Here is a 17,003-nt window from a genome sequence, read left to right as displayed (position 1 = left end):
CATGAAAAATGAATTATAAATATTTTGTGTGCCTTTTCTCTTCTCATTTAGTTTGGGGATCGTAGAATAACTCTGGGATTGAGGAGGTTCAATGAACTCTTTGGAGCGCTGCTCCTATAGTCAATCATATATTTTTTCTATTCTGAACTTCCAAATACATGGTACAAGTACAGTCAATCTTAATTGTGAATTGCCATTCACAATTAAGATTGTCAGTGCAGCATGCTTTTGAAATTATCAGTAGCAATTGCATAAAATGCTTCAGCCTAGATCGTAGTGGACAAACTAAGATATAAACAATGAGAATGAGCTGGCATCTGTTTTAAAGCAAATCAGAGATGCAAACATAGATGTATTACTCAAAATGTATATTCCATTGTCACATATGATTATTGCAAGTTTGGTGAAATTTGAAACAAAAGCTCAGTGGGATGTAGTTGATATGGATTGTTTACCAAACCCTGAAATATTAAGACTATAAAGAAGAGATTAATTTGAAGTCAGAAATTTATCATATTTTTAGTGGACAAAGTTATTTCAATTTATGTTCTTATTGAATGTATGTGTTCATAACAGCAATAACTCTGTCATCTATTAGGTGTTGTACCAGGCACTAGAAATAATTTTACACATTATCTAATCCTTATTAAAATCTCAAAGTGTAGTCTTTTATGGATATCTCCTGCCTTCATCTTACATAGGTCTATTTTTTAAATGACAATATTTTATTATACTGAGGGATGAATCTTCAAATCATTGTAATAGTTGGAAAATTCACTAATAGCAGAGGTCACTTCTTACTCAATTTTGAGTGGACAATGCCTAACACACTGAAGGCATCCATAAATGGAAAGACTTTTCAAGTCCATCTCCTTGCACTTGATTTGTCCTTTTACAGATGTGTGCTTCCTAGTACTCTTTTAAAAAATAAAAGAAAAGAAAATTTGAGTCTGCATAGAAATCGTTCTTTGGTCTCTTTGCATTTCATACATGCAAAGTGCTGCCAAAGTATCAATATGCTACTTTCAGCATCTGTTCCAATATAGAATTGAAATTGTACAAAATTTTAAAAACTGTCTTTCCCTCAATTTAAGAAATATTATTGAATGCCTATCAAGTCTCCTATATCTGTAGTTATTAAATATGTTACCTTATTTAATATCAACTTTATAAAGGTTAGAGATTTCTTAATTGTAAAACCCAGTGAGACACGCAGATAAGAGTAGTGTTTGTGTGGGTTTGGGTTTTTTAAATAGTTTTATGTCAGAAATATCAAAGTCTCTGTGCAATGGGCAACGAACACAGCTCTGTCTCACTAAACTCACCGTCTTCCAATTGCCACACAGAAGATTAAAAAAAACTGGGAAATTACCCCCAAAGTTATTCCATTTTAGGTAATAAGCTATAGTAGAATATGTATATATCCTACTATATATAACACACGCACACATATATAGTATATCTATATATATACACACACACATAGATAGTATCATTTATATATATGATATATATATGATATATATGCGATATATTAGTGAATCTAGGTAGATAAAGGGGAAGCTATTCGTGTTCTTGTATCTTTTAAGTTTGAAAATTATTAAATAACTTTCATATAAAACTTTCATAACATATATATGATACAATATAGGTATGAATAGGTAGATCTCTATAGATAATATCATTTATATATATATATATATGTATGGTAGATCAGTAGATCCTGTCTATACATATATAAAATATAAATGTGGTATCATATATGAAACCATATTTATAAAGGTTCTATGTCATAAACCCTTTCATAATTCCCACATCAGAAAAAATCAGTGCAATAGCTAAGCAGAGGATTTTAATCTGGCTGTATATCAGAATCACTTTTGGACAAAAATATAGGCTAGTATCTTGTTTGTGCACTAGGCATATGTATTTGAAAATATGAAAGGAAAACAAGATATTTATGTTGATTCTGATGTGCGACCAGTTGATAACCATCACTTTAGAAATTGATGATGATTTTGTATGTGGTTTAATCTTTGAATGTAGACAAAATGAGAATTTATCAGTAGTAGTAAAGGACATATTGACTGGGTCCATAGACACTGTAAGAAATTGGCCTATCAGATGCAGACCCTGTGGAATGCAAATAGCTGAGATTAGCTGACAATATAGAAACCAATACAATAACAAATCCACCATATTTCTTATGATGTTACTTTGCCTAGAATCTACATCCTTATGTTTTGCTCACTTATCTTAAGAGAATTGAACTTTAAAGTCTCCTACTATTAATATAGCTTCATATATTTTTTCTTAATTTTTGTTTTCAGGAGAGGGTGCTTTTTTATTTTAATAACTTTCAAACCTAAAAGATACAGGAATAACACAAATAGCTTCCCTATCTTTTACCTACCTTGTTGTTTACATTTTGCCTCATTTACTTTATCATTTCTGTGCATGTACTCCCCTCTCACTTTTTCCATATCACCCTTTCTTCTCCTCCTCCTCCTCCATCTCTTGACCTGTAGCATTGTGAACTACTTAATGGGATGGTGTTTAAACCACCAAATTTCTAGTAATTTGTTACATATCATTCTAATAAAAACAATAAAATTCTACATAATCCATAGGTGAAACCACAATAGAAATTAGATGCTTCTAATAATGTGATTCTAAATGAAAGACGTGAAAAGCAATGAAATATTTTAAACTAAATGTGAAGTCATTTAAATTGAGTGAAAATATCACAATGTTTGAGGTACAGCTAAAATTGTTGTTAGAGGAAAATTTAGAGCCTTAAATATAAGTAGTAGAAAAAAGGAAGAGAGTCAGCAACTTAAACGTTTTTAAAAAGAGAAGCAGCAAACAAAACTCAAAGATAGTGGAAGGAAGAAAATACTGAAGAAAATGACAAGAACTCATAAACTAGAAAACAAACATACAAGACAGAATCAATCATGATTTCCTCGGATGACAGTAATAAAATTGTTAAGACCTTGGCAAGAGTGATCATGAAAAATATTGAAAACTCAAGTAATCAGTATCAGAAATGAAAAAGAATACAATTCTATAGACATTAAGACGTTATGAACAACGTTATACTACTGTTAATGAGAATTTAGATGAAATGAACACATTCTTAGGGAAATACACCTTACTATCCTGAGACAGAAAATAGAGAATGTGAATAGTCATTCGTCCATTTAAGATACTGAATTTTTATTAAAAAAGCTCTCCCACAAAGAAGCAGTTGACTTTTACCAGTGAATTCTACAAAACCATTCAAAAGAAGACATGACACCAATCTTGCACACTTCTAGAGAGTAGAAAAAACACAACTCATTATGTGAGGATAGTGTAATTGTTTAGTGACAATATGACAGGACCTTATAAGTAAGTAGAATTGCAGGCTAAATTTTTTTCATCGAGCATAGAGCCAATATTTAAAATTTTTCATTATCAGATAAAATTATAGATTGGAAAGAAATAAAACTTTATCATTCATCAGCATGTTTCTATATACCGAGAATTTAATATCTATAAAACATCAGTTTATAAGTAAATTTAGCAAGGTTACTGACTATACAAGGTCTGTATCAAAATGTATTTTTGTACATAACAACAAATAGGAAATTAAAAATCAATTTATAGTGTTATCAACAAACAAGAATAAATCTAACAAAAGATGAAAGAGGTCTGCACTGGAAACTATGAAGCAATATTGAAACAAATTAAAGATTTCAGGACATGGGGGACAAATCATGTTAATTGGAAGGCTTGTTATTTTAAAGATGTCATTTCTATACCAAACTCAACAGATGTTTTTGTGAAATGATGGTAAAAATTTATATGACAATGAAAGATTGCTAAACAACAGTTTTTTTTTTATTTAGGGTAACTGAAACATGGCATAGGATAAATGCCAAATAGATTTTTTCCCCTTGAAACAGAGTCTCGCTCTGTTGCTCAGGCTGGAGTGTAGTGGCATGATCTTGGCTCACGGCAACCTCCGCCTCCCGAGTTCAAGTGATTCTCCTGCCTCAGCCTCCTGAGTAGCTGGGACTACAGGAGTGCACCATCCATGCCCAGCTAATTTTTATGTTTTTAGTAGAGATGGGGTTTCACCATGTTGCCCAGGTTGGTCTTGAGCTCCTGACCTCAAGTGATCTGCCACCTTGGCCTCCCAAAGTGCTGGGATTACAGATGTGAGCCACTGTGCCTGGCCAGCAAATAGATTTTGAATTCATTTTTAAAAAATATTTCATTTTTGTAAGTTGGTAGTAATATACCAGTTTTATTACTGTACACTTGCCGGGTAGAGCTTAGAATTTTATAAAGAAGGATGTATGATGAAACAAGGCAAGGAAAACCTACATATGCTGTTTTGTATTAAATTATCTAAATGTTATGCAGTATTTTACAAATTTATATACATGTTTGTGGCACCATCACATTAATTGTTGCATTTGCAGATTACTTTGTATTTGTATATGTTTTTTTTTTAGTTTTCCTAATGTTTTCATGAGGAGCTTTCAGAAATAGAACTGTTGGGGCTTTAGCCTAAGACACTACAAAGCCCAGATTTCTCTAAACATGTAATTTCGTGATGTATAAGTTTGGGTTAACTCTGTTTTCGAAAGCCACTGTTTTTATGAGTTAACTTCTAAACGAAAGCCCTAGGACACTCTAGTGTCCAAGACAGCAAAGGACCCCTTTGATTTGATCTCACTAACTATCCCACTTTAGAACTCACTACTAAATCATTTTATGGCTTTTGATATGGTTTGGCTGTGTCCCCACCCAAATCTCATCTTGAATTCTCGTGTGTTGTGGAAGGTAATTGAATCATTAGGGGCAGGTCTTTCCCATGCTGTTCTCATGACAGTGAATAAGTCTCATGAGATCTGATGGTTTTAAAAAGGAGAGTTTCCCTGCACAAGCTCTCTTCTCTTGTCTGCTGTGATGTGAGATGTGCCTTTTGCCTTCTGCCATGACTGTGAGGCCTCTCCAGCCACATGGAACTGTAAGTCCAATAAACTTCTTCTTTTGTAAATTGCCCAGTCTCTGGGATATCTTTATCAGGAGTGTGAAAACAAACTAATATAGCTTTCAAGTAATTCTCTTGGTTGTTGGTCACACTATGTTTATGTGACTACCTACCTCAATACACATTAAAATCTTGTTTCTTTCTTATCATTTCTGATTGTTTGAAAGCTCCTTTTTCCCACTCCTAAGCAAAACCTATTCCCCTTTCAAGAGTGAGCTCCTAGCTCATTGTATTTTAGAGTTATCTGATCTTGTCTCCAGTTTCTCTCTCCACAATGATGTTCTATAGCATTTACTGTCTAAAACATTCATTTGTGTTTTTAATTATGTTGAATTTTATTAGCATCATGTAACTCAGAAATACAGATTTTTTTTTTTTTGGATTTGAATCTTTTTTCTACTACTCATGTCCCTGTGGCCTTGGCCAAGTTACTTCTCTGAATTCAAGCTTCCTGCATCTGTTACATAGATTCAGAATGATACTGATCTTGTACGGTCATCATGAGGATTCGTATTCATATGTAGCATATAGCTCCTGGAATATATAATATTCTTGTTAAGTAGGAGGTAGTAATAGCAGTGCTATTAACTGGTGATATTATTTTCAATAACCTGTTCTCCCTGGCTTTGCTTGAAAGAATTATTAGCCATTGCTACATCAGTGATTTATATGGATCATATTTTACAGAGTTGCTCAGGTAGGAAGCAGTTGGGTCAAAAGCTAAACATCCTTTTGATTCAGGAATCCTATCTTAAAATTAGACTTTGTTTTCTTAATCCATGATATAATGCTGTGTAATGGCTCTTTAACTGGCAGCTATATAGGCAATTTCTCTATAGGATGCCTGAGACTTTGAAGAATTGGTGTTAATTATAAGGCAGAAAGATGTGGATTAAGAAAAATTCTACTCAGACTTCAGCTCATGGTTGAACTTGGTATCATGATAATAAGAGGTCAAGTTACCTTGAATCAAGGTGCCTTCTGATTTGCCTGCTGTAGAAGAGGACTTCATATCTTTTGGAAGAATGCATGCAGGTTTTCCAGAGGTGACAGGACTATCACTGTGTCACATAGTTTATAAATTTTAAACCAGACCATCTCAAGTCTTTTAGATGTGAAGAAAATTCTTTCAGTTGCTTTTTCCAATAGTCAAAACAGGAAATTAATTGTATTGAATTGAAAATCTAGAGGAATGTCAAGGAACACAATGTACTTAACCAGTGCACTGGATGACACAATGAATCTGTGCCCAGGAGATAACCTGTGGCCTAAAGAATGAATCTGTTTAAGAAGTAGAAATCTGTTAGGTTCTGGGAGACTCCTTATAAACATGGAAGGATTGAATTGCTGAACTTCAAATGGTTGTCACCTCTAGTTACTCCCTTCTGAATGCATCCTAAAATGTCTTATTTCTGTTAGTTGCACAATGGCTGGTTCTTCACCCACAGAGTGTTTAATGGACAGATTTATGGACTTAGGTAGTAAACTGAATCAGGGCCATCTCATTGTGTACACAGATTACTCCACTTGGCCTGAAATCAAAACCTCCCTATTCTTAGTCAACAGCTAAGAACATCAGGTAAGTTTATGTTTCAGCATCCTAGGGCCTTGTTACATGTTTTGTTTGAAACTTAAAACTCTTTTTTTTCATTTCAGAGATAATTTCCCAAGAGATTTGTGTAGTTATGGATTCAAAAGAAGATAACAAACATGTAGGTCATCTTCTTGAAGAAGTGCTAAAAAGTGAATTAAATGTAAGTATTCAAAGACTGAGTTTGATAAATTTTGATTGCCAAAAACTTTTATAGCATAAAGATATCTTTCTTGAAAAAAACCATAAAAATCCTTTAATTGTAATGTTCTTATTATTTTGCCTCGATGAGATCCTTTGGTCTGCCAGCAGTTAGGATCTGAAACATACTCTGTCACCCTTTTCATTCCTTTTGCGGATTTTCTTCCAGTCTCCATGTGTGATGTCCTTTAGGAAGCCCTGCCTGATGCCTGCACTCCCCAACATAAGGCTGAGACTTGTCTTAAGAGGCATGGTGGCCAGCACATGCTAGATGCTTAGTAAAGTTTGTAGACTCTATGAAGATTAGAGAGATTAAGAAGAGGGAGGGGGAAAATAAGAGACATGATGACAAAAGGTGAAATAATCATGATATTGGAAAAGCGAGTGAATGTGAAGCAACCAACTTCCTAGTTAAACTCATATCTAATATTAGGGCTAGGAAAATAGAAGATGCAATAAGTGTGAGGGTGTCTATAGGAACTTTTTATAAATTTTACCACCAAGCACTGCCATTAATCATTTTTATGACAACTTTCAAGCATTTTATTTGCCAAACTTATTTTTGTATATTTTAATTAATTACCCTATTTTCATTAAAATATATAACTTCTAATCAGAGTTTATGTTCAACATGGGATGACCTTTTAACAACGTACATAATTCTCATCAAAAGCAGAGGGTAAAAGTTCATTTTAGCTTTGTAATTTTTTTTTTTTGAGATGGAGTCTCACTCTGTCGCCAGGCTAGAGTGCAGTGGTGCAATCTCAGCTCACTGCAACGTCCAGCTTCTGGGTTCAAGTGATTCTCCTGCCTCAGCCTCCACCACATCCATTAGCTGTGTAATTTTACCATGATAGCGCAGTTGAAAAGAGAACAGGCTCTGATATCAGACTGCTTGTATTTTGGATGTCAGCTCTGTTTCCTGATTTCCTTATCTGTACATTGAAAATGTTAATAACATCTATGTTCTAAAGTTGCTGGGTGAGTTGAATAAAATGAATATATTTAAAGTGCTTAGAGAAGCATCTGGCATGCAGTACGTTTTCAATGAATTTGAACTATAATTAAACTTTCAATGAGAAGTTGACAGAGTGGTGTGACAGTATTAGATAGTACAGACTGTTAGTTCTCATACTTTAGTGCTATATAGATACATGAGTTGTTAAAATTAACAATTAACCAGTGTCTTCTACCTCCTCCTTTCTGAAGAATCTAATTTGAATTAGTATGCTTTAACTTAAAGTTTATAGCTGAAAGATGACAGTGAACTTTCTTATTGTATATATTCTTACATTACTGTCATTACCTACTATACTTTCTCCCTCAAACCATTATTCTTAGTCATATAAGTAAATATATATGTAATAGTCACTACAAATCCTTATGTTGATATCTTAAAAATCATTTCGGTTTTCTGGAACTAATCCTGCAATAGATGTTCTAGTGAGGGCTCATGGGCACAGTATTCCCAAGTTCTTCCATGTGAATAAAATTATTCTTTTGCTCAAAATCTTCAAGGTGGTTTTGGCTAGATTAAAAACAGTCTTGATTCAGTAAATTTTTGTTGAGTATCTTCGATATGCCAATCTATTTTCTTTTGTCATAAAGTATTTTGGTCAAGTGTGATGAAAATCTGACTTTCTTTGCCTTATAAGTGATTTAGTCTGTTTGCCTGGATGCTCAAATAATTCTTTTCCTTTAAAGTCTATTTGTTTTACTACAGGTTTCTTAATTATGGTCATTTTGGCTGATATTGCTAGGTACATAGTAGATTCTTCTGTGTAGTTTCAAATATTTTTATATGACATTATTTCTTTAGTATTTTCTGTTTGGTTACTTCAGTTTTCTTCAGAGATTCCTGTTGCATGAAGCTTACATGTTCTTTGGCCATCTACAGCTATTACCTTCTCTTGAGTTTTTCTAATCTCTTAATTTCTTCTTAATTTTCTTACTTTCCATCTTTTATTTCTGTTCATTCATTACCTTTTGTGTTTTTTTCTAATTTAGTCTTCATTTCTGAAATATTTTTTAAATTTTTTCTCTTCTCATCACCTTGTTTCTAAGTTATTCCAAGTCTGACTTTTATAGTTCTGTCATTTTCTTAATTTATTTTAGCTTATTAAATATTGGCTTACAGGATTTACTTACTTTATGACTGGGTGTTTCTGATGTGCATGTGTTTCCTGTAGGGATATTATTTTGCTTTTTAGTCTTTTCTTTTTCTTTCTTTCTGTCATTAATGTATCAAATAATATATATATTTTTGAGACAGGGTCTTGCTCTGTCGCCCAGGGTGGAGTGCACTGCTACTATCATGGCTCACTGCAGCCTTGGCCTCCTGGGCTCAGGCGATCCTCCCACCTCATCTTCCAGAGTAGCTGGGACCACAGGCACACACTGCAATGCCCAGCTAATTGTTTTTTTTCCTTTTTGTAGAGAGAGGAGTCTCCATATATTGCCCAGGCTGGTCTCAAACTTCTGGCCTCAAGTGATCCTCTCACGCTGGCCTCCCAAAGGGCAGAAATATAGGCATGGCTGCTGCACCTAGCCCTATTGTTCCTTTTTAAGTAAAAGAGCTTTCTCTAGTTTTAGGAGGAAGGGATGAGTCAAGATAACACCTCTGTGGCCGTGCTTTGCCTGTACTTTGTCTTTCCTTTGTTCCTAGTGCACGTCTTTTGGTCTATCTAGACTTCTCAGGTTGGTGCTTTAACATACTAGGGTGCTTCTGTTTATTGGTTTTGAATGTGCTTTGGATTCATACCCCCAGGTATCCTTAGCAGAGGACCTTCATGTGGCTTCTTTGTTTTCAACTTTGAATTAAAGCCTACAAAGGATTTATCCCTTGGGAAAGGGATTTATCTATCTACAAAGGATTTATCCCTTGGGAAAGGGGAAAATCCTCCCTTGGGGAAGGATTTATCTAGTTTTATATACTTTTTCTCTTCTCTTATAAAGGTAAATTTATCTCATGACATTTTTCAGCTAGTTTTTGTTGCTATTGCCAGAATGGAATGGTCTGCTAAGGTATCCAGAAAGTATCTGATGATGATTTTGTTGTTTTCTGTCTTTCTTGGTTTACTCTCATTTTTTCCTACAGTTTCTTAAACTGTGTGTGTCTTTATATGTGCTACCAATTTATCCCTACCCACTAATATTATTTTTTTTAGACACTGTTTCACTCTGTTGCCCAGGCTGGAGTGCAGTGGCATGATCTCAGCTCACCACAACCTACGCCTCCCAGGTTCAAATGATTCTTGTGCCTCAGCCTCCCAAATATTGGTTTTATAGTAGATAATGTCTGTAGGTTTTTGGTTTTGATATCCTCCTTGCCTTTTCTGTTTTTATGAAGGGTCTGCAGAGATTCAAAGACTAAAATGGTATTTCTAGGGTTCCAGAATCGTTTTCCCCTTTATTCTTTGTGTGTTCTCCTGGCCATTTATAATTTTTAAAGAGTACTTACATTTCTCTTTTAATTTCAAGTATTGAATTCGTCTATAAATATAGATAGACATAGCAAATTTGGAATTTTTAAAAAATTAGGTTTGACTTGAAGTTAGGGATTTCCTTCATATAATAAAACTAAGAAGTATTCATATATTCAAAAGTAAGAAAATCACCATTCCTCAAAAATTTCTTACTTGTAATATCTTCCTTTTTGGAGATAAATTAGACTTTTTATTTATTTTTAATGAGTAGCTAATGTAGAACTTCTAAAACTGAACTTTGGATGTCCTATTATTTTACTCAGAGAATCTTGGTTCACCTTGAAAGGAGATATCATTCCTGCTAAGCCTTCCCTGTCTTCTAATTTGGTTAAAAAGAATTAAAAGTTTAAAAACCTGTTATACCACACAAACTTAAGAGAATGCTTTCTCTTAGAAACAGCCACAACAGGCTGGGTGTGGTGGCTCACGTCTGTAATCCCAGCACTTTGGGAGGCCGAGGCGGGCAGATCATGAAGGGAGGAGATCGAGACTATCCTGGCTTAACATGGTGAAACCCCATCTCTATTAAAAATACAAAAAATTAGCCGGGCGTGGTGGTGGGCGCCTGTGGTCCCAGCTACTTGGGAGGCTGAGGCAGGAGAATGGCATGAACCCAGGAGCTTGCAGTGAGCTGAGATCACACCACTGCACTCCAGCCTGGGCGACAGAGAGAGACTCCATCTCAAAAAATTAAATTAAATTAAAATTTTTTAAGAAAGAAAAAGAAACAATCACAACACTGATTATGGAGTGTCAGGAGTAGTACTGAAATGGGTAGTTTCCCTGACCCCTTCGTAGGACTGGCTAAGGGATTGGCTCATTAACCTCTTAACCTCTCATGGGACGGGGGGAGCATGTAGGTGAGCAGGTACAGGGGCCAGGACAAGTGCTTCTGGGCACACTGGCAGGAATAGAACTTCATGTGGCTCCATGACAGCATCTGGTGGGATATCCATGACCCCTGAAGCCCCAGAAGACATGTGTTACATTGTGCTCTTTTACCTTTGCTCTCTACAAACAGCTTAAGTGTTTACCAGCTCAGTGGAGGGTCAGGATGACAGCCTTTTGCACCAGCCCTCTTGGTACCAGAGTTCTTGTTTGGCGTCTGGGAGGAATCAGGCTACATCAGTTAATTGAAGGGTGTTGAATGTGGAGGATTTTATTGAGGAGTGGAAGTGGCTTTCAGTGGGATGGAGTGCTGGAAAGGGGATGGAGTGGAAAGGTGGTCTTCCTCTGGAGTTTGGCTGTCCCCTGCTGAACTCTTCTCTGAGGTCCTACCGTCGAGCTGTCCTTCTGAAATCTCACCTTCAAGCTGTCCCTCTGAAGTCAAACTGCTTCTTTTTGACAGCTACTGCTTCTCTTCTAGCCTCTTCTGTTCCACTCTGCTGCCCCTCTGACACCACTCTGCTAGTGGAGCCTGGGGTTTTTTATGGGTACAGGATGGGAGGCAGGGCAGTCCAAAAAGCAGCATTTGAGTGGGAAAACAGGAATGCATGTTCTCACTTTGGGCTACAGTACCCAGGCTTAAGGGTGTGGCCCTCACCGGGGACTGCCTTCTTCTACTCAGTATTTCCCTGCCTCCTGTCTGTATCAGTACTATGCAGTTCTTTTATCTTTAAAATAATCCTATGATTTCCCCCTTTTGTTTTACAAATAGAAATATGGAAACTTGCAGTTTGATTTGTCTAAGATCATGTAACTAGTGAATATAGATGCTAGTTGATTCAAAATGGTCTCTACTAATTAATATTCTTCTAAGGAAAGGTGAGATAAAAGACTGAGATTTTTAAGTTTGACAAAGGGCTAATACCTAATGTCTGAAAGACATCCCCTTGGGAAAGGATTTATCTAGTTTTATATACTTTTTCTCTTCCTTTATGAAGGTAAATTTATCTCATGACATTTTTCAGCTTAATAACTTACAAACACAAAATGCAATGTATTCTAACATTTTCACCTCTCAAAGCTTTCATCCCACTTTGAAAGGAATGTGTAAAAAGGATGATGTCACCACTATTGAAATCCTGGCATCTGTAGGGCAGATCAGTGTGGGTGTGGAGCTTCTCAACACATAATGGGAGGATTGTTTTGTTAACATGAAAAGAAAAAATATTTTCCTTTGAAATTAAGGGAAAAGATTCGATATGTTTATTGTAATTATCTGTACTAGAATTTTGCAACATACCTTACAGGTGAACCAAACATCTAACTTTAATGATGAACACCAAATACCTGGAAGAGGTTGTTAAAAAGTTAAGTAAAGAGCTAACTTGGGGAGAGGCATTTCTCCTTCTTCCCCCATTCGCAGGCACTTTTCACTGATTCTTTTTTTTTTTTTTTTTTTTTTTTTTGTTGTTGAGACGGAGTTTCGCTCTGTCGCCCAGGCTGGAGTGCAGTGGCCGGATCTCAGCTCACTGCAAGCTCCGCCTCCCGGGTTTACGCCATTCTCCTGCCTCAGCCTCCCGAGTAGCTGGGACTACAGGCGCCCGCCACCTCGCCCGGCTAGTTTTCTGTATTTTTTTTAGTAGAGACGGGGTTTCACCGTGTTAGCCAGGGTGGTCTTGATCTCCTGACCTCGTGATCCGCCCGTCTCGGCCTCCCAAAGTGCTGGGATTACAGGCTTGAGCCACCGCGCCCGGCCCTTTTCACTGATTCTTAAAGGACAAGCCTTTGCTGTCAATCTTGATATTTTCCTCTTCCATTTTCCTCAGCAGTTTGAAGTATTTCACAGACCTTACCAGCTTTGGAGATAGAGCTCTCCAGAGATAGATCAGGGTGGTAGACAGTTGTAAAGGGACCTCTCTCACTTCTTCCCAATTTTCAGTAAATATCCAAAATAGTTTATACTATATACTGAACTGAAGGTAGTAAGGAATTTATAAGTAGGAAGATGTGATTATTCCTAAATTCTCTAGTTTATTTACCAAATAATAAATGCCTATCATGATATACTCACTAGATATGGGGAGTTGAACTGAACAAGTATGATTTCCTATTTTCAAGGAGCATATTGTCCAGTTGGGGATAAAAAAGTAAACGAATGCAAATTAAAATGTCAAATTGTGATGAATATTCTAAGGAAAACCTAACTGTGCTTATATAAGAGAGCCAGAGAAAGTGACTTAGATTGGGAGTGGAAGGCAGTAAGTGAAATCTCTTGGCAGACGTGGTATTTAACTTAAGCCTTTAAGGATAATAATTATTGATTTAAAGAACAAACCAGAAGTAACAGTATGTGAAAGGCACATAAAGAGCTTCATTGGGGCACAGAAAGAAAGAGTCTGTGGTTGGAGATGGAAATGGAGTGGAAGTGGGAGTAGCAGGAGACAAGAAAAGAGCTGGGGACAGACCCAGAGACAGCCTTGTAGGCTTTTTATGTTGAGTTCACCACTTCTACTGTTACCATTGCTACTATTATCATTTATATATTGTTTTAAGGGGAGAATGAAGTGAGAGAAGACTTTATTTGAAAATGACATGATCCACTTTATCTTTACAAGAAGATTATTCTGGCTGCTCCCTCTTAAAAGTACAGTTCTACAGAGGAAACCTCTGCAGTATTTGTTTTCATACATCATGTTACCTTAAATGCATATAAGTGGGTTCAACCCAATATTCACTCCTGTAATAAAAGAATAGAACTCCTAAAGAATGCTGATCTATGCTCTTAACAAACAGGGACTGTAGGGGCTTTTCATGTATTTTGGTTATCCACTCCTTCCTGTTTCCTGGAGCACATACTTTAATTATTGTTTTGAGTAATCACAAATGACAAGCAGGGTGTAACTGAAAATCATGTGTAAAGCATGCTTTGATTTTGTTGAGGCTGTTCTATGGTACTTTCTTATGCCCTCAAGGTTGTGTCCAGTGTATGGATCTATGCCTTTTATTACAGTCCTCAGTAAATTCACTGTATGACATGTTAGTCAAACAAAACATCAAAAATAGCACATGCAATAAAGAAAAGCAGAGAGAAGATAAACAGAGCAAATTAAGCCACAGCAGTATCCTAAGACCTATCCAAAACAGTTATTTTATGCTTATTTTGATACATATTATATTTAGTCTGAATATACAGGCTTTTCATTTGTTTGCACCTGAATACTGTATAATCAATAACAATGAAATAACACTGGAAAGCTACTTTTTTTCTCTTCGCCTCTCACTCTGAATGGTGCCACATTTATGTGGTGCATGCATGTGTATACAAGAATACAGAAACTAGTCAAAACCCATCTTATTAAATTCATTTGGTTTATTTGGTATGTTAGCCAGATTTCCTGAGCAATTCTCCAGAGGTGGAAAGAAACTCCAAAATGATAGACCACCTAGGTGCAGAAGGTGGTATGAATTACATTTATGTTGTATTAAATAAAATTAACAGTTTATATTAATAACTGATTGCCATGGTTTTAAAATATTAATTGACGGAGCTAGGATGATTTGCTTTAAATGCTATTTTCTCTATTTTTTTCTTTGTATATTTCACATATCTTCATCTTTTTAATTGTTTATATTCTTGAAATACAGGAACCTGTTGAAATATTACTCTTCCTAAAGGAACCAGATGGTTAATCTGTAAAAATGGTCTTTTGCATCTTGTCTGCTTAGAAATGAGGTCATTGCTTACAAGTTCTGGACAACTATTATACTAAGCTTATGAAATAAAAACAGAAACCAGCCACCATCAATTTTTGGGCATGTATTCATAAAGTCAAGTCTTAGCCTTTAATTCAGGAATTTTTTGATTTTACACAGAAAGTAAATATATTTAGAGGAAAATCGATATAAAAAGTTGCCAGAGTTGTTTTTGTATGTAGATTATAGTTAACCATCAGCAATTGATTTTGAAGAATGTTATATATTAAATTGCTTATGCTATTTAAATTGAGATGTAGTTTCAGAACTCAGTGATTTCACTTCATTTCATTTAATTTTTTTTCTCCAGTTATAGGATACATGATGTCTGCAAAGCATCTTTTTATGCTTATGTTATCCCTAATAATTGAGTTTGGAAATGTATTTTATGTCAAGTGTTTGAGTGTAGTATAATTTTACTTTATAATGCCACAAAATAGATTATTTTGTTGTTCTGGTAGCTTTAGGTAAACAATGGTTCCAAGGTTTTGGTGGTTCTGGGACAACTGAATCAAATATACCACTTTGAGCTTATAACCACAGTAAATTATTCGTTACCTTGTTACCAGAGACCTTCTTTCCAAGACCTACAACTTGTGTTAAAAAAAAAATCTTTATCTTTCTCTCTTACGTTGGCATTATATACCTTAAATGACTATTCAGCATATGAGGGTAAAAAAAAAGTCTATACAGCTTGATCCATCATTTAAGATCTGCTCTCTATACTGAACTTTTTTGTCACAATGCTATTGCTGTTGTGGCTCAACATGTTTTGAAATCATTAGTCTTCTAACTCTTGCACTCTATTCTACTGGATTGCATGCCTTCTCTATTTGTCAATTTTATGTTTTAAGGCTTAGTTGATTACTCTTTCCATGAAGTTGTCCCCAATCTTTTTTTAGTTATTAGATCTCCTAAATTACTCATCAATAGTTGTGTCATTCTGCATATCCTGCTTATTGTTTATCCATTTGCACATCTCTTTCACCATCTCCTATCACTGATCCCTCACATAGTGCTGTGGAGATGGAAGGAGCCAGATAAATAGTTGTGGTTAAAGATGAGAGCATAATGAACTAGCAAGCTTCTGGAGTACCTCTCTACCTGGCCAACAGCCAAATATGTTGCTGGAGATAAAGAGGTAGCCTCTGGCCATCCATCAATCATGGGACCAGTTGAGAAAAGTTTCAAACACAAAGCATACCCAAGAAGGTCGAACTGATTTTCTAACCAGAAGATATAACTATGTTCACAAAAGGAGGGAAGAGAAGGTGTTGGTAGCAGATGTTGCAGAGATTAGATGAGCTGGAGTTAGCAACAGTGATGAAACTGGTGGTGAGCAGCCTTCTGTCAGGAAAGAAAGAAAGTGATGGAGAAATGAGCACTGCAGAGGGGACCTTCTTACTGGAGTGAAGAAGATAATCCATAAGTAATATTTTTAAAATGTATTCTGTAGAATTTGCAGTAAGATTCTATGTTGGTATTTGAATCTGTTTTTTATATTGTCTAGAAATGTACTGTTAAAAAAATTCTATGGTATATACATAGTTCTGAAACAAGTCAAATGATAGAGTTTTTGTTCAAAATGTAATTTATCCTTAGTATTTTAAACATATTTTGAACCTCTAAGCTAAACAATGTATATTCAACAGGCTACTAATAAGTCATAATGGGAAAGTTGTATGAGAGGGAAATTTTATGTATAAATATTGCAAGTATACTTCTCATACAAGAAGAATATACCTTAATGAAAAATAGTTTGCTTATTACATAGGTTGATGGCAGTTTTCAGATTGAACAAATATTGGGATGATGTTTGAATATTACTTGAAAGACTATTGCATGATTTTCTTGGGATTACATGTGAAAGAACTCTTCGGTAAGCTATTCATACATATTATAGCTGATTTTAATTTTCTTTATTTTCTATCATTTTGTAAAAACGAGGTGGAAAATGGAGGTTGTTGAGAACCTTTTTAATATTTCTTATCTAGACATTTTGAGAACAATTGTCACATTTGCAGTACAATGTCAATCAATC

The 17,003-nt window shown here is 35.4% G+C and overlaps 1 protein-coding gene and 1 long non-coding RNA gene across 3 annotated transcripts in view; one reads left to right on the top strand and one right to left on the bottom strand.

The window, feature by feature from the left end:
• The window catches only part of CRPPA (CDP-L-ribitol pyrophosphorylase A), a 335,076-nt gene that overhangs the window by 132,487 nt on the left and 185,586 nt on the right, over nucleotides 1-17,003 (top strand). For both annotated transcript variants that reach the window (XM_033193728.1, XM_033193727.1), the window contains exon 6: nucleotides 6,704-6,801. In XM_033193728.1, the coding sequence (XP_033049619.1) occupies nucleotides 6,704-6,801 (98 nt within the window). The remainder of the gene's footprint in view (nucleotides 1-6,703; nucleotides 6,802-17,003) is intronic.
• The window catches only part of LOC117073186, a 35,007-nt gene continuing 32,568 nt past the window's right edge, over nucleotides 14,565-17,003 (bottom strand). The window contains exon 4 of the long non-coding RNA XR_004433152.1: nucleotides 14,565-16,309. This is a non-coding gene — a long non-coding RNA (uncharacterized LOC117073186). The remainder of the gene's footprint in view (nucleotides 16,310-17,003) is intronic.

The sequence above is a fragment of the Trachypithecus francoisi genome, unplaced genomic scaffold, assembly GCF_009764315.1.
Source record: "Trachypithecus francoisi isolate TF-2019V2 unplaced genomic scaffold, Tfra_2.0 Lachesis_group4, whole genome shotgun sequence".
NCBI classification, from domain to species: Eukaryota; Metazoa; Chordata; class Mammalia; order Primates; family Cercopithecidae; genus Trachypithecus; species Trachypithecus francoisi.
This window is presented reverse-complemented; position numbering and strand designations above follow the sequence as displayed.